Consider the following 25,037-nt stretch of genomic DNA (forward strand, 5'->3'; position numbering starts at 1 on the left):
AAGCTGGCAAATCCATGTGAAATGTCTGTCTGCACACGTTCATTAGCAAATATCCATCCATAGACAACAAATCACTAATTGTGTGTGTTAGTAGGATCAAATCACAGAGATACACATGAAACTCACAACCAATGGGCTAAATAAAATTTCATATATATATATATTTTTTTTTTCTATATTTGAGTTACATGTAACAGACACTACATGTGTACCAACAACTGTTCTCTGAAGGAAAGGAGAAGAGTTCCAGCATCAACTAGCTGTGCCATTCCAGGGACACATTCACATCCTCCACGTGGTCACTTGTGCAGTGTACCACAGGTGTCACTGTGTGCAGTGGCCCTGCTGTTACTAATACAGGCGAGAATAACAGGTAGGATCTTATTTTTATCTGTAGTTCCAAGGAGAATAAGCAGACGTTTAAAATGGGGGCTGGAGAGTGCATAAATATACTTACACATGAGATAGTATGGTGAGACTTCCAGAAGAACAAGCCTTTTTAAAAATGAGAAAGCGGTGGGGACACCAAAGGATCAGGGGAAAAGCCATCAAGGTGATGAAACTGAGCTAACCCAGCCTCCCTAGCTGGAGTGAGGTGCTACTTAACTTGGGATGAGGTGATAGGTTGGGGATAGGAATAAAGAAGCAGGGGACCTTGTAGGTCAGATTAATGCATTTTATTTTTTATCTACGCACAAGATAAAATAATTGGAGTGGTTTTAAACAAGCAATGGTAAGCTGACTTGAGATTTTAGAAGATCATTTGGGGCTGGGGCACAGTTCAGTTGGTGGTGCTTTGTCTAGCTTTTACAGGGTTCTAGATTTGATCCCTAGCAGGACATAATTCTGGGCTTTGTAGCTAATACATATCCGTGATCCCAGCACTTGGGAGATGGAGGCAGGGGGATCATCTTTGGTTGCACAGTAAACTTGAGGCCAACATGGGCTACACACAACCCGATCTCAAAAATAATCTAGTTCAAAGGTCACTTTGGCAGCACAGAGAGAGTGAGCAAGCAGGTATGGTTGGGCTAGCTGTCCAGTACAGTCCAGCAGGTGATGGCTTGATAGACCTGGGCAACTGGAGGGCTGCCAGTGTGACAAGGCAGTGTGACAAGGTGGTCTTAGGCCACCCCGCTGGTATTGGGATGGCCAGACTCTGATCCCATGCTCATGTCACGAGTCTGACTATGCTGCATAGCTTTCTTGGCTTGATGTTATAATATTAAAAGGAAAAACATAAACAGTAATGCCACCCCTGCCTCCAAGGCTGGGCAGATGCATGCAACTGTGTAATAGGTAGGATGAGAATTTCTTAAGGAAATAAAAGAGGAAAAAATGTTGACAGATTTCTTCAATTTAAATTATTTTGAAATTCTACTTAAAAGATACACAAGAATCAGTTAAAAATAAAGTGATAGTTGCCATTAAAATGTTATGGGAAAAGGTGAGTGCTGGGGCTAGAGATTCGGCTCAGCCAGTAAAAAGCCTGGCCTGTGAGCCCAAGGACCACAGCTCAGTCCTCAGAACCCTCATGAAAAGCGGCATGCCCTGGGGAGGCAGAGAGGAGCAGATGGCCTGGGTTCATTGGCCAGCTAGCCTAGCCCTCACCAGTGAGTTGCAGGCTGTTGAGAGATCTCGTCCTGAAGAACGACACTGTTCTCTAACCTCCACAGGTACATGTACACACATGCACACACCGTCATACAGTAAAGGTAAAGGTATAAAACTTAATGCAAATGGCATTCATATAATGAAATTGAGATGGATGAAAATGGGAGTGGACATGTGTTCAGTGCTGGCATGACATATTTAAAGCCCTGGGTTCAATCCCAAGCATAGAAAATATAAAAATCATAGCAATTATATAAGGAAATAACTACTAAGAATGATGGGGAAAAGAAATATTAGCAACAGTAAAGCAAGGAGGTGTGAGTCAGTTTGGAACCCAGTGTATGGACTAGCCAGGTTCTAGCAAAGGAGTGCCAGGAGACTCTGAAGGAGCTAAAACATCCAGATGACCGAAGAGACTGAGATGAATAGGAAGAAAGACAAATTCCAGATCACTGGTACTTTTTGTTGTGCAGTCTGCTAGAATTGTGTTCATTCCATCTGCATATTAAATGCACTTGCCCACATGTACCCAATTTTTCATAAGCTATTCAGCTAAAAATAATTTCATATCTTCCCAAGAGAGAATCAAACAAATACTGGGTAAGTTGAAATAGAGGCAGTTGTGTGCTCAGCTCATCGCTGCTGGCATAGAGCAGTGCATCTAAAGACACTCTCTGAAATTCCACTGGGGACAGGCACGTCACTCTCGCCAGCCCTCCCAGCATCTGCAGGGTCCGTTTCCACAATGATAAAAGCTGACAACACACCAGCTACAATGCTTCAGCTGTACTTTCCAATGCTTTATCTCTTCAAGGGTTGTTTACTTGAGAATTCGAAAAGTGGTACAAAATACATTATCAGATAATTTGCATCATACATGGGATTCCTCAACAATGAAAAAGTATTATGCCTAACAAATTCTGGAGCCAGGCATTTGGGTAGCTGGTTTAGAAACTCCCAAAGTCTTTGGGAGAGACAGATAAATCAGGGAACTATTTCAGCACATAATTATCCCTGTAGGAGACCTCTGAAACAATTTCAAGACCTTGCAGCTACCTACTTAGTGCATGACATGATGTCAATGAGAGCGTAAAGTGCACCGTCACAGTAAGACGGCACATTTTATGACCATTACAATAATATCAGCAACGTTAATTCTGCTTATTAATGATTTCACACCCATGAAATTTAAATAAGAAAAGCTTTTACCTTAGAGCACCCTGTTCATAAAATGGGCTCCTACTGTTCCGTTATCCTTCCCTGGATTATTAAAAATTGTTTAACAGAGCAGCATGAGCAGAGAAATTATTCATGATCTCCTGGAATACTTAATACTTCTTTTAGTGTCTCTACTTTGTGCCTACAGCAGCAGTTCTCAAAGAGTGGTCCAGGGACCCCTGGGAATTCCTGAGTTGCTTCAAGCAGGAAGTCCAAGCCTTTAATATTTCATAGCATTTGCCCTTTTCAAGCTTCTGGAGTGGAGCTTCCAAGAGATTATACAGCATGTAATATGACAAAGGCCCAAACACAAAGCCACTGCCTTCTATTAGAGTAGCTATTAAAATTGTAAAACTATAAAATATCAGTTCTCAGTTCATCTGTAATTTTGGAAAACAGTTCATTTCAATAAGAAACATGCTATCTGTGTTAACATGTAACAGGTTTATTGCTCTTACTTTAAGTGACTACATGTGTAGTACATGTGTGTGGGGGCACGAGTGTTGCGCATGTGCATGTGAGTGTGTAGGCCCATGTATGCACGTGTGCATGGAGGCCAGAGGCCTATATCAAATGTCTTCCTCAATCATTCTCGGGTAGTGAGAGTTTAGGTTTCTTTAAAAACCCAGTTATGCTATATGAATATGTTTTTGTTTTAATCCTAGGTGTGGAATAAGAGGCTGGTACACAGCAGGTGGTTATGATTTGCCACATGCACTAGCAAGAGCATGATTTTTTGCCAGCTGCAGATAGTTTTAATTCTGGGGACCCTGGAGAAGGGGTAAATGGGGGAGCCCTGAGAGAGCCAGAGGTGGCTACTGTTCCCTCTGCTGCTGCCCCCGCAGCTGCTGACTTGTCCTGCTGCTGATATGTTGCTGTTGTGTTTGCTTTTGCTGGATTGCTTGTTTGCTCGACTGCTGGATATTTTGACGACAAAGATTGGACTTGCCCCCAAGGAACCCAATGCTCTTAATCAGCAGGAAGTAACCCTTTCCTACATCCACTTTCCCCTTTAACTTTCTTTCTTGCCTGCCTAGTGCTGGGGATTTGGAAGGGATTGGGGTGGAGAAGAGTGGTAGATGTAAGAACCCAAATAAAATAGATTAAAAATATTCAACACCCTCTATTTTCTGAGAGGGGGGTCTTGCACTGAACTTGGAGCTTACTGATTAACATAGTCTGTCTAGTAAGCAAGCTTTGGGGCTCTTCCTGTCTCCGTTCTTCCAGTACACTCCTAGCCTCAGCGCTGGGATCACAGCTGCCTGTCAGGTGCCAGATATCTGAAGTCAGGGCCTCATGCTTCTGAGGCAGCACCTGGCCAGCTAAGCCATCTTCCTAGCCTCAAATGACTATTAGATTTTTTGTTTTGTTGTGTTGTTAGAGGTCTCAGTTTCCCTATCTGACAACATATATCTATATTAAGTTTTAGTGGAAGAAGCTCTATAGTGCTCTGATTTGTTTTCAAAGGTATCCTAGGACAAAAACAATTGAAAAATGCTAACCTAGAGATCATTCAACAGCCAGGGACAAGAGGGTATCACCTTGTCCAAGAGATCTAGGGCAGCACCAGCAGCAAACAAGTACATGAACAGCAAGTGCCCCACCTGAACTCAGAAGGACACAATGTCAGATCCATGGTCATCTTGGCCAGAAGATATAACCTCAGTCTAGTTATGAGAAAATGCCATACAGAGAGCCACACAATATGTGAGGAGTTCACACTAAAATGCCAAGGTCACAAAAGACAATGAGGGACTGGCATGGATTAGCAGGGACCAGGGAGATACAACTAAAAACAGTGTGAGGAAGGGGCATAGATCTAGCTGTCACTGTGCTTGAGTTGTCAGTATCACTCTGGTGGTACTTTTCAGGGTTTGATCTTGTACTGCGTCTAGGTAGGGTGTTATCACTGGAGGGAACTGGGGGCATACAGAAACATGCTGTTCCTTTGGTTTTGGGGTTTGTGGGATTTGATTTTTGTCTTGCTTTGTTGAAGTTTAAATTTCAAGTGAAAAAGTGCATCTCTCAACACAGAGATCCATACTGGTCAGGCAGAGAATAAGAAATATTAATTGGAAGTTTTAAGCTACCTGTAGATAGTAGCTACTGTATTGTACAGGATTCTTCTAGACAAATTTCTTCTAGAGTGTACTCCTTCAGTCCATATCATTAGCATGCCCTGGTATGATGAGTAATTCTAACTGTCAACGTGATAAAATCTAAAGTCACGTGAGAGGCAGGCCTCTGGGCATGCCCATAGGGATTCCTGATCAAGTTAATTGGGATGGGAAGGCCTAGGCACTGTAGGCAGCATCCTAGACTGGTCCTGAACTGTGTAAACAGGAGAAAGGAGCTGAGAAGCAACATTCATTACTCTCTGTTACAGACTGTGGATGGGACATGATGCCAGAATAAGCCCTTTCTCCCTTAAGTTGCTCTTGTCTGATTATTTTATCAGAGCATCAGGAAAAGAAACTAATACACTAGACAGCCCATTAGAAACGCAAATTCCCTGGCCCTGTCTAGACACACCGAGTCAGTGCATGCTGCTAAACGTGCAGCATGCACTGCTAAACATGCTAAACATGCAGTTTCTCTCCTTAGGGCAGAGAAACTCTGACGGGTAGCCTCTGACACAGCATGGCTGACTTAAGCTACTCATGTGATTTCACTTAACACAAGATTGGAAAAAGAATTATCCACCACAGGATCTGCCAGTGCCCACATACTCCTAGCCCAGCAACATGTTTCAGCAAGCCTTCAGGATTATTCCGATACACACAAAAAGGTTGGGAACCTTTGTTCAAGATCTTCTAAGATCACAGATGCATGGTGATTGTGCAAATCTCCACAAGAGGTTTAGGTAAGTATCCCAGTTAGAAAGCCTATACTCAAAACTCACAAACCAACTCACCCAGGTACCAGACTCAGGGCAGTGATGATTATTTTACTTTTGGAAACACACAAGACTGAGCTTCAGACCTTAAGGTCACATCTAGCCTGAAGTCTTTTCAAGCAGCCATTTGATACCATCCATACTGATAGAATGATGTCACAGGCCTAACTCACTCAACGGGCAGATCCAAAATACAAGCAACACCAGCATTCTAAGCGCAATCCTACCTCCTTTTCACTTAAGAAATGGGGATTATATTATTATAGTTAGAATAATCTAGAATTGGCTACAATTTTTTAATTTATTATACCTAGTCAACACTCTAGCATGGATGCAGTACAAAGGGACCCCAGGCATAACTGAGGAGCTGTTGACAGCTGGCAGCTGTAGATGGGAGTCAGTTTTCTTTAGGCGTGTGGGCCCTGGTGACTGATCTTGCTCCAGTGGGTAGCTCAATGCCCATGTGCACACAGGCCACACTTAACAGATTCAACAAGTTATTTTTAAAAAGAGGATGTGGGGTGATTTGGGAGAAGTAGTGATCGGGGAATAGGAGATGAATATGGGTAAAATATATAGAATGCTCAAAAAATAAAATTATATCAAGAAAATAAATTTTCTTATAAATCATAAAGTATCTAAATATACTGTATAACTTTGTGATACACAATTACAAAAAGTACCACTTTGAATGCTTTCATCAGTTCTAGAGCTGATGTTCTTCAGTATAGATGTGATTTGTCTATCTCAATAGATATAAATCAAATGTGGAAATTATACATATGAAATCACTTCTAGACCATTCTAACACCAGGTACACTCCCAAAGGGAGGAAAAAAAATCCCTCTTTGTTTGAATGAGGCATGAACCTTTTCCTATTTCAAAGTTTATACTGTGGAAAGGCAGATTGCTGAGGTCTCTCCATACTCTAAGTGACAGAGAAAATAAAGAAGTGACTCAGAGAAACCTGCCTGAAGGCAGGGGGTCACTTGTGTGCATGACCGCTGAGGTGGAAAACATATCAATGTATCAGGCAAATCACCTGTTTCATTATAAACCCAGAGCAGTGAGTTCTACTGAAATAACTGCAGGAATTGGTTTAATATTTCCATTGCAAAGACCCTACTGAGCTCTGCATTTTAATCTGATGGATTTGCCCTAAATCCCAAATGAGACTCCAGGGGGAAAACTAGTGCACATTCTTGTTCTTATTGTGCTCCTTAGCACAAAATACATTTGCATTTATAATGCATTTAGAGAAAGTAGCCGAACTTTCATCTGCTGGTGTATAGATTCCAAATGGCTTACAAAAGCACTTCCTTTAAAGAGCTCTGTTCCAAGTTGTGCCCTGGGCATAACAAGGGCATCACTGCCCCTGGAGCAGAAGCACATTCCTGCAGTAGACAGGCTTCCCTGGCTGGGGTGGCTGTGCTGCCAGCTCCGCCCCACACACCTGCAGGGATTTGGCAGGCGTCCTGGGTGCTGTCCAAGGTCCTGACAAAGAAAATAAATTTTAATGGTGCTAAACTAATTGGCCCATATGGACATTATTACAATCACGGTTTGACAAGTGGAACTAAGTGTGTGGGGGGAGGGGTGTTAAAATATTTTATTATAGATTATACCTAACCCACAGAGTAAAGATGGTAATGAGCTATAATCAGATTTCTGAGTGATTAAAAGTATCCCCGATAATCTCAAAAGTGTAATGTGGAACTTGAGAAAATACTGTATCCTGCCTCGATGCTGATTATACTTCTTTGATGGAAGGCTACTGAGTGCTGTCTACAACTCAAGCCCTGTGCTAAGCGTGCCATCCTCATTAATCCCCTACAATTTGGCATCATTATTATTTCCACCAAACAGATGAGAACACTTAGCCTTGAAAACATTCCCCCCCCCCATGTTCTACATAGCTTGTAAGTGGGGGGAAATGAACAACAACAACAAAACAAAGAAGATTAAATGAGAAAAAACTGGCCTCCAACCTCTTTTGAGTACACTAATGGCTTTTGGTCCTGGGGGTGGGGTTATTGGTTCCTGAAGTCTCTATTGATATTTTAGATTTTAGGAATTTCTGTTTTGGACATATTGATGGTAATTTGGAGAAAAGATCTGAACTGGTCTGAACTGGAGCTTTTATCATAGCAGCACCTGTTCATCTCAAGCACAAGAAATGACGCAGATGGACTCCTGCCGCATCTATGGCCTTGCCTCTCAGACTTCCTCCTACAATTTGCTAGTTAGCCCAAGACACTGTACAAGCTGAGAGCCTCCACTGCAATGTATGGCGGGTCAGTTGAGCAGCTGAGCTTCTACTGGAGACCAGGCCCTGCAGAACATTATTTTTGTGGGATCCGTTGGCCAGCAGCTGGCTGAGGCCAGGCAGGAGCAGCAGTGTCACCTGTGACTCTTCAGTCTTGCCCTCTCCACTCACCATTGCCAGTGTCAGGCTTCACGGTCTGGAGGCGCCGTGCATACCACAGGTGCCACAGTTTTCCCTTCTGCTGACAATGCTCTCAAGGCTGCACTTGGCTTCTAATTCTGTCTTACATGCTCACAAAAGCACACTAAGAAGTATGTTCAGAGTGGCGCTCATAGTCTATGACTTAAAAAAAAAAAAAAAGTAAAAAAGAATTCACCAAGCAGTATTTGCTTATATCCTGAAATGGATAATGTTTTCACAGATTCCACTGATATACACACACTATTTCCCCAGACCTCTTTAACACCTTTAATTCTCAATGGCAAATACACTTAAGAGGTCAGGGATGATGGCTCTGTGATGTGGCTGCTCCAGGAAACAGTCAGGTGTGGCCACTCCCACAAAAGCACGCATTTTATACTGCTGCTGGCTTGAAAGGTATTATTTGGATGCAGGGGTATCTCTGTGGGGGGAGAGCATTGCCCAGGGAACTCAGAAAGATGCGTGAGGGGCCATGCTCTCATGTCTCAGGTGCAAAGGACTAGCTGGCAGCTGCCAGTTGATCTGCTGTACCAGGCTCCTGTCTCTGAGCCCTGCTCAGGAGTACCACCCTGAGAGTTAAAACCAACAGATACTGCCAGCATGAAAAGCAACAGATACGGCTGACACAATGCAAGATACCCGATTTTACTATGATGAGTTGTTATGGGATTTTGAACTTAGAACACAGTGGTTGTAGGTGTATGGAGCAAGCAATGATATCCTCATAGCTTCAAAGAACAGTCAAGTTCTCAGAGACAGGTAAGAATTTGACGTGTGAACATGTCATCAGTCAGAACATTGACTTACTCTTCACTTTAGATACGGAACTAATGAGGCCTTCCTCCTTCCCCCTCCCACCTCCCTTCCTCCATTCTAGACAAGTGTCTACATATCTCAGATGGGCCTTGAACTTGAAATCCTCCCGCTCCACTCCCAAAGTGCTGGGATTTCATCTGTGCCACAGCCCCCAGGCAAGTAAAAGATTTAAAAGAAATGTTTAATTCTATGAGGGATGCCTCTAAATTTTCTCATTCAAAGTGCTGTAAACACACAAAGGCTGGTCTTACCCCAAACTATAATCTCAAAAATAAAAGGATGCTAAGTACATAGCTAAAGACCATAACTTCATAGGCATCTGTTGTAAAAGTTGTCAAATTATATCTGAAAAGGAAGCCGTGGAAAGGTTGAGAGCAGAGGGTAGGAATTCTAGGCTAGTTGAAACAAGAAAAACAGGTCACACTAAGTGCAGCTGGCAGAGGGGTTAATTCGTTCCTTTTTCCTCAACTAAGAAGAGAAAATTAATTCTGGCTACAGAAAGGGTAAACCATTTCGATCTCTACAATCCCAAACATCCAAGCACAAAATGTAATTGTAGACATCCTAAACTCGCCTAAAATATCTGCTTTGCTGGCCAGTTGTTAAGAGTGATAACCGCTGACCACCCCCTCCCCCCAGCAAAAAGTTAAAAGAGGCAGGACAAGAGAGAGACAGATGCAGCAAAGGGGTTAGGCAGGAGGGAAAGGTGACCGTTACCACAGTGCCGGACACTGTATGCTGGAATGAGCATATTGCCACCTGCAGGCCCCAATTCGCAGAACAACAAGATGGGATTCCGAATGGCAGATCTTGCAAGCTCGGGGATTGTGCCACAGCTGAGCTTCCACCGCTGGCAATCTCACAGGCGTACTTCCCTGCAGCTAACAGAGGAAAGCCAGGCTGACTGCAGAATAGCTCAAGTTCATGACACTGTTCACACACAGACTGCTCCTGGGACACTTGACAATTACGCTGGGCCCCTTTGAAGGTCTCCGATTTTCATGTTTTGAGAGTTATTTTAAAAACAAGAGAGAGTTGATAGAAAGTGCTTGTCAGTCATAGTGACAAAGTCATTAGATGCTGTTCCCATAGTGCCTTGCTGAAAATTGCTGTTTCCTACCCCTTTTGTAAACATTGTTCTATTTTACTTCCAAACCCCATGAGCTTGACAGGTGATCAATAAAAAGGGGCATCCCTACCCACAGCAAATAGTATGTGGGGTGCAGGGGCCGTCCACTATCACAGGACAGGACGGGAAACGCATGGCTTGGAGGCAAATTGTTGAATGCCTCTCAGAAACATGTAAATGGATGTCTGACCTAAAAACTAAGCAAAATACCTCACTTTACACACACACACACACACACACACACACACACACACGCACGCACGCACATACACGCACACACATACATACACACACACACACACGCACGCACATACACACACACATACACGCACACACATACATACACACACGCACACACACATACACACGCACACGCACACATACACACACACACACACGCACACACACACACGCACACACACACACAGCATACAAATCAATATGGTGGCTATGGCTGCTCGGATGGAAAGATAATCCAGCACAGCTATATTACTTTTCTATGAGTGTTAGTCTTAGTGACTTACAAAATAATACAAAATTGTTACCTCACAGCTGGACAGAGCAAAAATCTGACATAGATCTCTGGGTGAAGATACTTCCTTGGTGGAGATTCCACATGAGAGTCCATTTTCTTGTCATTTTCCTCTTTCAAGATGTCACCTATTTCCCCCAACCTGCTGCCTTTTCCTGCACCTTCCCAAGCAACGATGGCAGCTAAGTCCTCCCACGCCACCTCTGATTTTCCTCCCCTTTGCCTTCCTTACAAGTATGCATATGAGTACAGTACCTACAGAGGCCAGAACAGGTTGTCGAGTCTGCTGGAGCTGGAATTATGGAGGTCATAAGCCACCATGTGGGTGCTGGAAATTAAACTGCTTTCTGGGAGAGCTGCCAGTGGTCTTAACCATGTAACCATCTCTCCAGATGCCCCTTTCCTGTCTAAGGACTCTTATGATGACACCAAGGCTGTTCTGTGAATCAGAATAGTCCCCCATGTTGAACTCAGCTGACTCAAAACCTTAGTTCCATTTGCAACCTTAATTCACAGCCTCTGTCATGTAATTTCATATTTACAGATCCAAGGATTAGTGTGTGGACACCTTTGGTCCCCATCCTGCTGCCTACCCTAATAGCTTCTTTTTTAGCTGGTAGAAATAAAGAGGTAGCTAGACTATAAATATTACCCTTAAATATATAACCGTCCACCAGTAGTTTTGGCAAAGCGTTTTATGGGGATAATATAGAATATTCTATATATAAAGGACTGAATTAAGATATTTAAGGACTTTATTAAATGCTTCACATATAGTGAATTTTTATTTTTATTTTATTTGTTTTATTTATTTTGCTTTTCAGGCTTAATAAGACTGTTTTGAAGACTAAAAAGACAAGCTGTTCTAGTCATTACACTTGTGAGGTCTAGTTACATAAAGAAGTCAGGCAATTTTATTTCATCATAAGATGTCTGTATGACTGAAAAACTGGCCTTATACGACTTAATCATGGATGTGTTTTGTTGATTATACTGTAATTAGGTCTAACCACAAGCTGTAATACTTCTTCTGGCATACAGAAAGAAATGTCTATTTACTCCAATTAGAGAGGCCAATGACAGACCAAGAAACAACTCCAGCCAAGCTTGGGTGGCTTAACCAGTGAACTTACAAGAGCATGGTGAGTCTGGCAGCTTCCTCAGCAGAAGGCCCACCCTAATGTGGGTGACAACTGTAAGTCTGCATCACTGAGTTCTCTGCACAGCTAGAAGTCAGCTACAGTGCTGAACAGTCTCCTCCCTGCTAGTGGTGTTTTCTCTCTTATAACTTTCAGGAGGGGCTGTCCTGAATTTCACCCTCCCCTCCAGGAGTGACTGTTCCAATCCAGAGGAAACAAAGGGGAACCAAAAATCCAAACTCCCTCCTCCGTTTTCTAGTAAGAATATTATATGTGAACATCAAACTACTAGCAATAAAAATTAAACATAAATTTGAGTGCAAGAGCCATTACTAATTTGATAACAAATTTAAAATTCTATTCCTATGCTATAGAATGAATACATTTAAGACAATACTGTATTTCCACTCTGAAATGCCATGAGACTCAACTAGTCAAATTCCACATGCACACAGACACACTGTCCTTGTCACAACTCTGGACAGGCTTTCATAGTCACACAGCCCAGCTTCTAAGAGCACTCCCAGTGAAGACTGATTGAGCAACTGCTCTCCCACCACTGTGTAGCAAGTTACCTACACAAGTTTTATTTCAGTCTTAGTGCATTTGTGCTGCTATCACAACATGTTGCTGACTGAGAACTTTGAAAAGGACAGGGGTCAACTCTTCAGTCAGAGGTGCTACATGTCCAACATCCAGGCCTCTGGCTTGATCTGAGGCCTGCTCCACAGGACGAATTTCGTGTCTGGTACTTGACTCCTAGACAAAAGTCCATGGTTAGGGAGACTGGAGGGCCCAAGTAGGACCTGCGATTGTTATTTTGCTCAATGCTCACGTTGTCTAATTGCCTTCTAAACTCTGCATTCATAGCCATAGACCAAGGCTGCCCTCAACACTGCTCAGAGGAGCTCCTTTTTACAGTGGGCAGGAGCCGATGCTGAGATGCACAACTGCTCAAACACATCTTTCTCACCACTCCCACAGCAGGGATCTGGGAACATCATGGAAGGGGAACAGTTGGGTGGTGGGGAGGGGAGCATAACACGACTGTCACACTCATGAACTCACAAGAGCTGTAGTTACTTGCACAAGACCAAGCCAGCCAAAATTCTGTCATAGATGAGGGAGGTGCTCTCAAGACCCCCTTATCCCTTACTGAGGAGCAGCTGACAATTGATGGCGGTTTTTTATAAATGTGTGGCTACCAGTATGTTTCACATGCTGTAGGGGACAGCCTTGTGTTCATACACATACGGGGAGTTCTGATTGGACTTAAAGGTAGACCAAGGGAGGGGGAGTAGATAGGATCCTATTTCATTGCACATGCATATCATGCACAAGAATAAGAAAAATTCAGCACAAAGTTTTCATTACAATATAATGAAATGTACATCTTTAAGAAGTGGTTTTCAAAAGGTTTGTTAGGAAAGACATTTCAGCTCTATAACTCTAGTTAGGGCATGACTCGGGTGCAGACTCAGGTACAGAACCTGCTGCTCTGAAGTAACAGGAAGCAAGTTCTAAGTAAAACAAACACATGGGCAACAGGCAAGGAGCCCTGGGCACAGGAATCAGAACAGGCTAAAGCAAGAAGAATGCCTTTGAGGCAAGATTAAAGGATGGGTGGGTTCCAACAGGCCGACAAGAGGCAGTAAGCACCACCAAGCCATCTGTGTCTAGCTGAGTAAAAGCATCCCCCAGTCACCGGAGGCAGGGCTGCAAGTGCCTGTTAGTACACCCCATCTCATTTGATACTCACAGTAAACTGAGGAGGTTGGTATCAATAATTCCATGGCAATGATTTAAAAAATGAAAATCAGAGTAACCATCTTATTCAAAATCAGAGCAGTGGCACATAGGAAAGTCAAGACACACAGTCTAACTTGGTCTCGTTCCTGAGTCCTGTGGAGCATCATAATGTACTCTCCAGGTAGTAACTACTTGAACCCAGAGCAGAGCTGTGGACTGGACTGTGTATGCATGGGGAGTGAATGCATCCACTGATGGAGAATGCTGTGGTCTGTCCAGGCCGTTGCAATGCATGTCACATAAGATTTTACCATCAAACATAAGTCCATCCAACTGTAAAAGATGCAGTGGATAGTGTTTAATTTTCTGTTTAACTGGTTCATTCTAAACTCAAGCCAGGATGCGCCAGACAAGGCAAGGGCATTCCTTTCTCCAGCAGTGTGGCCTTTAGTTTAATGACTATGTTTTACTTTTATTTTGCTAAGAGGAGGATCACAGCTTCTCAGCTGAGAACCAAGTTACTTCCAGAAGCCCACGGGTGCTGCTTTCCTGTGAATGCTGATACCCTGGGCTCACCTGGCCTATTGCTGTGACTCTTTCTTAGGACATTACACCAAAACTGCTGGCTAGGGAAGTGTCTGTCTCTACCCACTTTAGTTTTTCAAATTGGATATAATTTTTAATTTTTAGTTAGAGACTGACCATGCAGAAGAAACACTCTACATTATTAAATATACGTCAGCGTGGAGAATCCACATTTTAAAAAATTCAGTATTAGATGCAGTGAATGATTACAGGGGCCTTCACTCCTGGGAGTTATCACAGCAGGAAGAAACACTATAACAAACACACATGTAACCCAATGAAATAGGTGGCAAATATCAATACAACTACCATCAACATTCCCAAATCATGCTTGAGGACAGCAAAGCTTTAGAATAACGAGGAAGACCTAGGAATGTATAAGTGACCCCCATACTTGCTATTATTTTCTGAGCAGGCATCTCATTGGCTTCTCTATCAGGGGCTGGGTTTGCAATCTGGTCTATCTTTTTTTTTTTTTTTTTAACTTTTGGAGGCTGGGTCTCATGTGGCTCAGTCTACCTTTAGACTCAATACATAGCCCAGACTGACTTTCAACCCCTGATCCCCTACCTACACCTGAGTGCTGAGGTTAAAGGCCCGTTCCGCCACACCCAGAACTCGGCTTTTCCCCCTCTTTTATGCCTGATGGCTTAGTTAGGGTTTCCGTTGCTGTGATGAAACACTATGACCAAAAAAAGTTAGGGAGGAAAGGGTCCATCACTGGAGGAAGTCAGTACAGGAACCCAAACATGACAGGAACCTGGAGGCAGGAGCTGACGCAGAGGTTATGGAGGAGTGCTGCTGCTTACCAACTTGCTCCTCATGGCTTGCTCAACCAGCTCTCTTCTCTCTCTTTCCTTCTCTTCCCATCTCCCTCTCTCTTTCTTTCTTTCTTTGTAATTTCATACCAGCGGTTTTACTTATACAGAAAGAGCATGCAGAGGTCTGCTATGAATATGCCGGAGATTCTCTCTGTGTTTCAGAACACAACTTGTTTTAAAAGCACACCAGGGAAACTTCTCTTTTTCCTTGAGTTTCTTGTTTTCCTTTGTACGAGATGTAGTATTGACAAACACATTATCATACCATGTTTTAAAAGCTAACACCTTCCATTAAAAACCTATTTGGAGTGTTGGATAAAGGTGCAGTTTCCCCCTTACAAGTTCACTAGGCTACAGTGGTAGTCATCTCTAACCATACCTAATTGTTGGATGGCAGAGTAGTTTTTAATTGTGCTAACATATTCAGGCGGTGTGCGCTCACTGTCAAGCTACTGCTATTAACAGATTGAATACTGTATCATCAAATTGAAGTGGGCTTTTTGGTTTGTGACTACTGAGTGGGTATCATAAATGTAAGTTAACATGTTTTTGTTTTCCTTGCTAATAATACTTCATAAAATGCCTGGCAATAGCTTGAAAAGAGATTTTAGTATTTGTAACATTAATTTGGTTAGAGATAGAATTAGATATATAAAAGATTTCCACTTAGCTAGGTGTGAAAAAAATTCAATGCTTAGTTCACACCGTGAATTACTCAGGCAATTTTCATGTCATAGGTTGTAAATATCACCTGCAACCTCTGAATACACTTTGATAGTCTATGAATTTTTAGGTGTGTGTATATGTCCATGTATTTTTTCTTTAAGTAACAAAGCTCCACTAGTGCCTCCATGCCAGTTTTCTAATGGATTCTGTTGGTACGGAACTACAGTAGCTATTGCCTGTGTGTACAGAGAGCGGGATTCTGGGCCCCATTTCGATGTGAGTCCTGAAGCCTGATGCAAGTGCCCCCCCCCCCCCATTTTCAGTGTACGTCTGAACTGCTACTACTGAATTTGTAAACTAAGGGAAACACGTCATCACTGGTCTGTTAGTAACTAAAAGGACTGGGCATTGTTGTTACCAAGCAAATTCCCAACCATTGTTTTTAATATAGGAAGTCAGTTCATGTTTTGATTGATATACTATGAATCAAACTATATTTTAATTTTTAACACATTAGGGCGGTATAGACTCAGAACTGGAAAGGCCATTAACCACACAGTCTGTTCCTAGATTTTTATGAGCCTTTCAGATCATATACATTTCTTAAAACGGCAAACTCAGACTGCTTTTTTAATAAACCCAGCCCAGAGATGGCAACACTCAAAATGGGATAAGCCCTTCTCCATTGGGCGATGCGTAGGGAGTCTCATGAAAAAGTGGGGGTAAGGAGAAAAGGACCTGGAGGTGACAGGAGCTCCATGAGAAGACCAACAGAGCCAACTGGCTGGGGCCCAGAGGGGCCTGCTGAGACTGAAGCACCAACCAAGGACCAAGCATGGACTGGACCTAGGCCCCCTACACAGATGTAGCCAATGGGCACTCAGGTGGGTTCTCTAGTAAGGGGGAAAAAGGCTGTCTCTGACATGGGCTCTGATGCCAGCTTTTTGACCATGCCCCCGTGGCAGGACTGCCTTGCCAGGCCACAGGGGAAGAGAGCATGCACAGTCCTGATGTGACTGGATGAGCTGGGGTGGGTGGGAAGGGGGGGCTTCCCTTTTCTGAGGAGTAGTGGAAGAAGAAGGGGGGGAAGAAAGGGTGGACTGAGAGGAGAGGAGGGATGGGGCTAGGACCAGGATGGGAAGTGAATAAAAATTTAATTAGTTAATATTAATTAATTAAGAAAAGAAATTATAATGTTTCTATTGCTCCAATTGAAATATTTCAGTTGGATATTTGTTTCTTTGGGGTTTAGCTTTAATGAAAATGGAGCTTTTCCTTCTAAACTCACTCATGTGATGTGTCTTCACTTAAAATATTGTTTTAGATGTATCCACATTTCCTGTTTTAGGAAATGTCGCTTTTAACATCCAAGGACCACACCCCCCCTTTGCTGATGGAAGCTGGATTTGTGTGTGTTTCCAGTGCTTGTGAGTGGAGCTCAGGACACTCCACTTCCTCCTCTTGGGAGGTCTGTCTGCTTCCATTTCTCTCCAGCAGCTCTGAGTGGAACTGCTGAGTCACTGGAGGGTGTCGTTATAAAGAGTAAAACGTGAAAAGATCATGCTTCAGTTCAAACCACCTGGTTTCCACTTGGCTAGTTAAAGAAGGAGATGGCATCATCAGTCATAAAGAAGCCCACAAAGGGATCAGAGATGTCCCATCTCAAAATATACCAGATGCAGTTGATGATTTTAGGTTGAAATCACATAGGCATGATAACCATAGGGTGGGTCACTTGGCCTGTCTTTCCACGCATGGCTAGAGCATGGCCTTGAACACAGGACACTTGCTGCAGTGAACCTAAACAAACTCTAGAAGTGACCCTTATTCCACCAGCATCTGCATCTCCACATCTTCCTACATACGTCTCAGTAACATCTCTAGAATGGACCATTCTAGTCCACATAGCCACGTGTCCTGTCGTGACTCACAGAGTTAATGTTCTTGAGACTTCAGTCTTGAAGGTCCTCCATGAGCATCTAAAAATCAATTTAAAGAAGGCATGGCAAGGAAGGTGGCAGCAGGAACCCAGGACAGCTGGTCACATTGTATCTGCAGTCAGGAAGCAAAAAGTGTTTGGGAATTGGAGCTGGGCCATAAAACCCCATGAGCTGCCTGTGCCCAGTGACTCGCTTCCTCCAGCCAGGTTCCACCTCCCACAGGGTCCACAACCTTCCCCAGCAGTAGCACCAGCCAGCTGGAGACCAAGTGTCCAAACGCACCAGCCTATGGGAATATCTGACATTCACACCACAACAGAAGAGGCCTCTGCCCGTATTCTTAGAAGAGGAAAGGACCTAATGATTTCCTACAGAGAATAGGGCCTCACAAGGTCAGAGTTTTATCCAAACACTGAAAGTAGGTTTGGGACTTGCTGAGGAGTATGGTAAGGAAATGAACAGGTTACATTTGCTTAGACTGGGCACAGGCAGCCTCCATACCTCAAAGACTGGCTTAAGGCAGTGGCTCTCAACCTTCTTAATGCAGCTCCTTAATACAGTTCCTCATGATGTAGTGACCCCCCAAGAGAAATTATTTTCATTGCTACTTCATAACTGTAATTTTGCTACTGTTATGAGTCATAATGTAAAGAATCTTAGAGATAGAGTTTTGCCAGATGGGTTGTGACCTACACATTGAGAACCATTGGTTTAAGTAGTCTTTGCCCTGGGTGAGTCCAGGTTCTTGAGTCAGGATGTTCCAATTTTCAAGAAACACTGCTCTGAAATTCAGCACTAGTTGCAGAAAAACAGGGCTAAAGTACAGGAGAGAGTCTGGCAAAACTTAACGGGTACATTAGCATGATCATTTGTGCCACACAGCTATGTTGATGAGGCCTCATAGGTGTAGCCTCTAACATTTCTAGAAGGTATGGAAGGCAGAAGCTCATGAGACTGAGGTCTCAAGCCTAGACAAAAACCTATGGGCAAGCAGGAAATGCCGAGAATGAAAAACAGTCTTCTCCAGGGCAGAGCATACCTACTGGTTACCCAGTAGCAAATGGTCAGCCTGGAAAACATAAAGCAACATTATACACACTGAGCAGGTTGCATTTGTTTATTTAGGAACATACACACACACACACACACACACACACACACACACACACACACTACAACAACAATAATTAAAAAATAGAGGCCATGAATTTGAAAGAGAGCAAGGGGACGAGGCACATGTACGAGGGTTTGGAGAGAAGAAAGGGAAATCGAGAAATGATGTAATTATAATTTCAAAAAGTAAAAAAAAGCATTTAAAAATTAATGTTCAAGAAGTCATCAGTACCACAAATAAGGAATTAAATAGGGTGAGTTCCAAATCCAAGTAGATTAAAGACCTCAACATAAAACCAGCGACACTAAGTCACTTAGAAGAAAAAGTGGGGAAGAGCCTGGAACACATTGGCACAGGAGACAACTTCCTGAACAGAACACCAACGGCCCAGGCCTTAATGTCAACAATGGGACCTCATGGGGCTGAGAAGCTTCTGTAAGGCAGGGGACACTGTCAAGAGAACAAAGCGACAGCCTACAGACTGGGAAAAGATCTTCACCAACCCTACATCTGACAAAGGTCTAATATCCAAAATATATAAAGAACTCAAGAAATTTAACACCACCAAACCAAATAACCCAATTGAGAAATGGGGCTTGGAACTAAACAGAGAATTCTCAACAGAGGAATATCAAATGGCTGAGAAACACTTAAAGAAATGCTTAACCTCCTTAGTCATTAGGGAAATGCACATCAAAACAACTCTGAGATTCCATCTTACACCCATCAGAATGGCTAAGATCAAAAATTCAAGCGACACCACATGCTGGCGAGGATGTGGGGAGAGAGGAACATTCCTTCATTGCTGGTGGGAATGCAAACTAGTACAGCCACTTTGGAAATCTATCTGGTGCTATCTCAGAAAAATGGGAATAGGGCTTCCTCAAGACCCAGCTATTCCACTCCTTGGAATATACCCAGAAGATGCTCCAGCACACAACAAGAAAATTTGCTCAACCATGTTCATAGCAGCCTTATTCATAATAGCCAGAACATGGAAACAGCCTAAGTGTCCCTCAGTAGAAGAGTGGATAAAGAAACTGTGGTACATATACACTATGGAATACTACTCAGCTATTAAAAACAAGGAATTCCCGAAATTTGTGGATAAATGGATTGAGCTAGAAATGATCATAATGAGTGAGTTAACCCAGAAGCAGAAAGACTCAAATGGTATATACTCATTTATATCTGCATACTAACCCAAGGGGCATGTCCCGTGAAAGCCTTCACTTACCAGGAAACTGGGACAGAGGGAAGGACATCCTATTGGGACTCTAGATGAGAGAAGCATGGGAGAATAGCAAAGTAGAAGGATCCAGAGGGTCCTAGAAACCTACAAGTAGAACATTATAATAGGCAGATTTGGGCCCAGGGGTCCCGCTCAAACTAAGGCATCAGCCAAGGACAATACAGGCGGTAAACTTTAAACCCCTACCCAGATCTAGCCAATGGTCAGAACATTCTCCACAGTTGAGTGGAGAGTGGGGTATGACTTTCTCACGTACTCTGGTGCCTCACATTTGACCATGTCCCCTGGAGGGAGAGACCTGGTGTCACTCAGAGGAAGGACAGCAGGTTACCAAGAAGAGATCTGATACCCTATGAGCATATACAGGGGGAGGTAATCCACCTCAGGAACAGTCATAGGGAAGGGGAATAAGGGGAAAATGGGAGGGAGGGAAGAATGGGAGGATACAAGGGATGGGATAACCACTGAGATATAACAAGAATAAATTAATAAAAAATTTAAAAATTAAAAAATAATAGGGTGAGTTCCTTACCATTCCCACTGTGTTTTCTCATTTGATATTAATGGTAATCCATGACTAACTAGATTAAATCAGCTCTATGCAAATCAGTGCATATCAAATGTAACTAATATTTTATCCTGTCTTCCTGTTCTACAGCTAACTCCACACTTCCCAGGGGAATTTTCCAGTTCATCATAAAAAACTAATTAAATGATTGGCATAGGAGCTTTAAAATTGACTGCATAAGTTTATATGTACATACTAGATAGCAATGATTCCTTTAGGTGCTGAAAGCATGTTATTGAATTATACACACACACACACACACACACACACACACACACACACACACACACTGAGCAAACTAGTTAACCACTTCAGAGTTCATCAAGAAATTCAAGTACCCTATTTAAAAACTTCACCATTACCTAAAGTGCTTTGCCAATACTTTCAGTTGTTTACCACACTAATGGACTGTCAACCGCAAACGTTACATATTTCTAAGTTTTCTTTTCAATTTAATGTTTAAGAGAAAATAATGACAAAAATATGAATTTGTAGAAAAATAAGGAAACTGTTCAAAGTCTTTTCTAAGGCATCTGACCCACTGGGGCTACTGTGTGCTCATTCTGTTTTGAATTTTCTAGCTTATGGTGGAGACTGAGCACGAGGGGAGCTTAGGGGAGAGAGGCTGACTACCTGCAGTTGGGCTGATCAGTCAGTATGCTGTCCACCGCAGAAACAAACCAAACCAGGAGGGACAGGGTGCAAGATGCCCTCTCCCATCACAGAAGCTGTGTGGTCAGCGTTAGCTTCGGCGTCACTTGGCTTCGGCAGCCTCAGCACAGAGATCCACAGCAAAGGCTCTGCCTCAGGAAGTCTCATTCACTCATGCCACAGCTGTCTCCTACAAGTCACTGCAACTGGGGAGGGACTGAGGAGACACGGCTCTAGAAAGGAGTTAGGTGATCCCTGAGCAAATACCTCCATGTCTGGGTTCTCTTCTCAGAAACACATGTAAAGAAATCCTTTCCCTTTGATGCCAGGAGAACAGACTCCCACTGCTCCGTCACAGACAAGAGTTTACCACCTTATGCTGGGCTCCTGCTCATAGCAATGACTCTGCCCTTGAGCATGCATCGCCTACATCCGTCGCTGCACAAGACCTACCTTTCTCAGCTTCCTACTCAAGGAAAGAAAACCCCTTGGAATGGTTGATCTTCCTACTTTCTTCAGTTATTGAAATATCACAAAAATACCACCAATCTAGCTGATATCAGTATTCCTTGTCTTTGTATCTACTATAAGATGGCTCCTACACCATCACTTTTGCTTGGATTGCCACAAACGTGGCCGTTGGCAGCTTAAAGGCCATGAGGTGCTAGTCTCCATTTAGCTGAAGGAGGTGACCCATACTCTACTAGTTCAGGAAGACCTCAAGGGCAACTTTGATTGAGATGAAGACACAATCCAAGTTCCACTTATTCAGTGTTCAGAGGGTGAAATAATTTACAAGTAGCAGCACAGTCTACCTACTGCCAATGAGTTTACGTCACTGTAGCACAGATGCTAGGAGCACTGTCTTGCTGTTGTGTGCCATGAAGGAGAAGCCTTGTCAACTCAACTACAGGGGGTGCAAGTGACAGGGTGGCTCAGCTGCTGTGCTCGGAACCACGTCACATTCTCTCATAGCCTATCAACACTCATGGTGGCAGATGGTGCTAAGATACAGTGGTGATGTGAAGGCAGGCTCGAGGACTTCCTGATTAGAACAATCCACTAAGCCTCCCCACCTCTTATGTGCAATAAGACTTAGATTGTAGTCAACCAGCTCTCCCAGCCTCTTCTAGCTTTTTCCTTTATGCAAGTATCCACACCCCCCCAAAAGTCATGCATTTCAGTCTTGTCTTGGCATTTGCTTCTTCAGAATTTAAACCAATATATCATTCATTAACTTCTTCGCCTACTCATTAATTAATAAATTCATTCATTCGTTCAAGAAAAAAGTTCATGAATATTTATAATATTCTGGTGTGTTATTCTAGGCAATAGGAACACTGGTGAACAAGTCCAAGAAGACTCATGCATTCAGAAGGACCCTCAAGGGAAGTTCTGTAACCGTTTCTTTCTTTAGCTCTCAGCATACTAGGCACTAAGGACAAGAACTTCCATGGCCAGTCTTGTTTTCTCTTGAGAATAACCATGAAAGAAGGAATCACTATTGCTGTTTCATGGATAAGGTAGTGAAGACCCAGAAAGACCGGGTAGCCAGGGGCTTCTCTCCAGATGACACGCAGCACCTCCAGATGGGTAAGAGCCCTGAGCACTCTTACTCTCTGGCCATGTTTGTGTATCTGGATAGTGGACCTAGCAAAATCGGGTGTGTGTCTTCAGTTTAAATGGATCTTGGGGACAGGGGAGCTATTCCTGAAAGAGGGGAGAGGAGCTTTGGGGACATCTTACTCAGGCCAATGACAATATTGTTGAGCCCACTCAGAAGAGGTCTCTTAGCAGATGTGAGTGTCTAACTCCTCTTCACTATGGCAATGGAGACAGAAAAGAAAAAGGCCCTTCCATCACAGCCCAGCCTTGAGGGCAATGGCAGGTAGTCATTGAGGGCTTCTCTCAGAGACCTGCCGAGAGGTGATGCAAACACATACCATGATGTCCGAGGTCAACGATGGTGTCCTCTAAACTTGGCTCAAGTTCACCCAGGGCCAGAGAAGGAAGGGACTGAGGCTCAGGCAGGTTCTCTGAAGTCTGTTCATCTAATTCCTTGTGGGAGGGAATTAACAATTCATGAGAAGCTGACAGAAGGAAATGGCCCTGACACAAATGAAGCAACATAAGTTTCCCTTAAGCCTGATAGCAATTTTAAATTTCAAGTTGGTAACTATCTTGGAATAGGCAGTGACCTTGGGCAAAGCATTTACGCTCTGTAGGAATAAGGTTCTAGGCCACAGCTGGGTGAGCCAAGCAGATATTCAGGGAGCCAAGTCAAAGGCTGAGTCAAGCACAGGTCCCATCAGCAGTGACAAGTATCTCTCACAAATGTGTACTCACCGTATCCCACCTAAGTTATCCCCATCCCAGCCCTGCTCGGTTCCATTTCCAAACTAAAAGTGCTGACTTGAATGACTTCATGTCTCATCTGGATTTACAAGACCTGAGAATCTAAGAATTTCAGTCTCCTAAAAGACAAATATCTAAGAAATGATGAAGTAATTCATGCTTTGAAAACATAAAAGCTTGGAAATGTGTATTGGTTGGTAGAATGCTTCCCTGGCATACATGGGGTCCCACAGTCAATCCCCAGCACTGCATAGACTGCAGGGGTGTGGGACACGTGCCTCCCCACACCGTCCAGGTAGGAAAGGTGTCTGAGTTACTGTCCTGATGCTGTGAAGAGACACCATGGCCAAGGCCAGCCTTATTTTAAAAAGCATTTAATTAGGGGCTTGCTTACAGCTTTAGAGGGTTACTCCATGATTGCTATGGCAGGCAGCCGGCAGGCATGGTGATGGGACATTAGCTGAGAGCTTTATGTCCTGATCTGCAGGCAGTGGGCAGAGAGGGGGGTATGGGGACGGAGAGAGAGGGGATGTGGGGGAGGGAGACAGAGGGGGCGAGTTTGGCATGGGCTTTTGAAACCTCAAAGTCCACCCCCATGTACACAGTTCCTACTTCAGCAAGGCCACACCCCTGAATCCTTCTAATCTTTTCCAAACTGTTCCACTCCCTGGTGACTAAGCATTCAAATCTTTGCGCCTATGGGGGCATTCTCATTCAGAACGCCACAGAAGTGGAAGCAGGGGCATTAATCATTCCTGGACTACATGGCATGTTTGCAGTGAGCCTGCAACAGGAGATTCTGCCTCAACATAACCAAACAAATGAAGGTAAAATGACCAAATACATTAATGTGAATTTCAATAATAATTTGTTATTATTACTATTGCATTGTGTATTTGCAACTAAATCTAATACTGAATGGCCCTGTTTTCTCTAATAAGCAGCTTTCGTGGTGGCTGATGGGGGGGGGGGTTATTAATCCAAGAGAGCCTTTTATTAAGAAGTGAATTAAAAGGAAAGTTTCAACAGTAAATGAGGAAGTCAAGTGCAGCCATGGCCGGCCGCGGCAAGGACGTGCTCAGGACATATTGGTAGGAAGTCTGCTTGCCCTGCTGTCTGATCATAGCTTAAGGGGGGCGGCTGGATCCAGACTGCAAAGGCCACCAATGGTACATGGAGAACCGAGAGAACAACGAGGCTGTGGGCTGTTATCATTGCATGCACTTCAGCCTCATCTGAAAATAAGCACTTGGGCTCTCAATTGACGGTGACTTTTGAGGTTCTCTTTGAGAAGACAGAATTGCTGTAGCTGCCTCTCTCAGAAAGAGGAGCACCGATCTGCTCTTTGACCCCTGTTCCCAGCACACATGCTGGCTCCTGGTCTGCTATGCACTTTTCACAGAAGCCCAGATTTAGCACCAGTACGACTGTACATGCCACAGGAAAAAGGACAGCCAGGGCTTGCCTTGCGCATTGTGGGGTTTTCAAACTACCCCGTCTTAAGTAATGGAGTCAAACATATTCC

At 43.5% G+C, this 25,037-nt stretch overlaps 1 protein-coding gene across 1 annotated transcript in view; it reads right to left on the minus strand.

The window, feature by feature from the left end:
• Nek11 (NIMA related kinase 11) overlaps positions 1–25,037 on the minus strand; it is a 151,930-nt gene that overhangs the window by 38,183 nt on the left and 88,710 nt on the right. The window contains 1 exon segment of the mRNA XM_051140381.1: positions 23,101–23,215. Coding sequence (XP_050996338.1) covers positions 23,101–23,215 — 115 coding nt within the window.

The sequence above is a fragment of the Acomys russatus genome, chromosome 32 (genome assembly GCF_903995435.1).
Source record: "Acomys russatus chromosome 32, mAcoRus1.1, whole genome shotgun sequence".
Classification (NCBI taxonomy): Eukaryota; Metazoa; Chordata; class Mammalia; order Rodentia; family Muridae; genus Acomys; species Acomys russatus.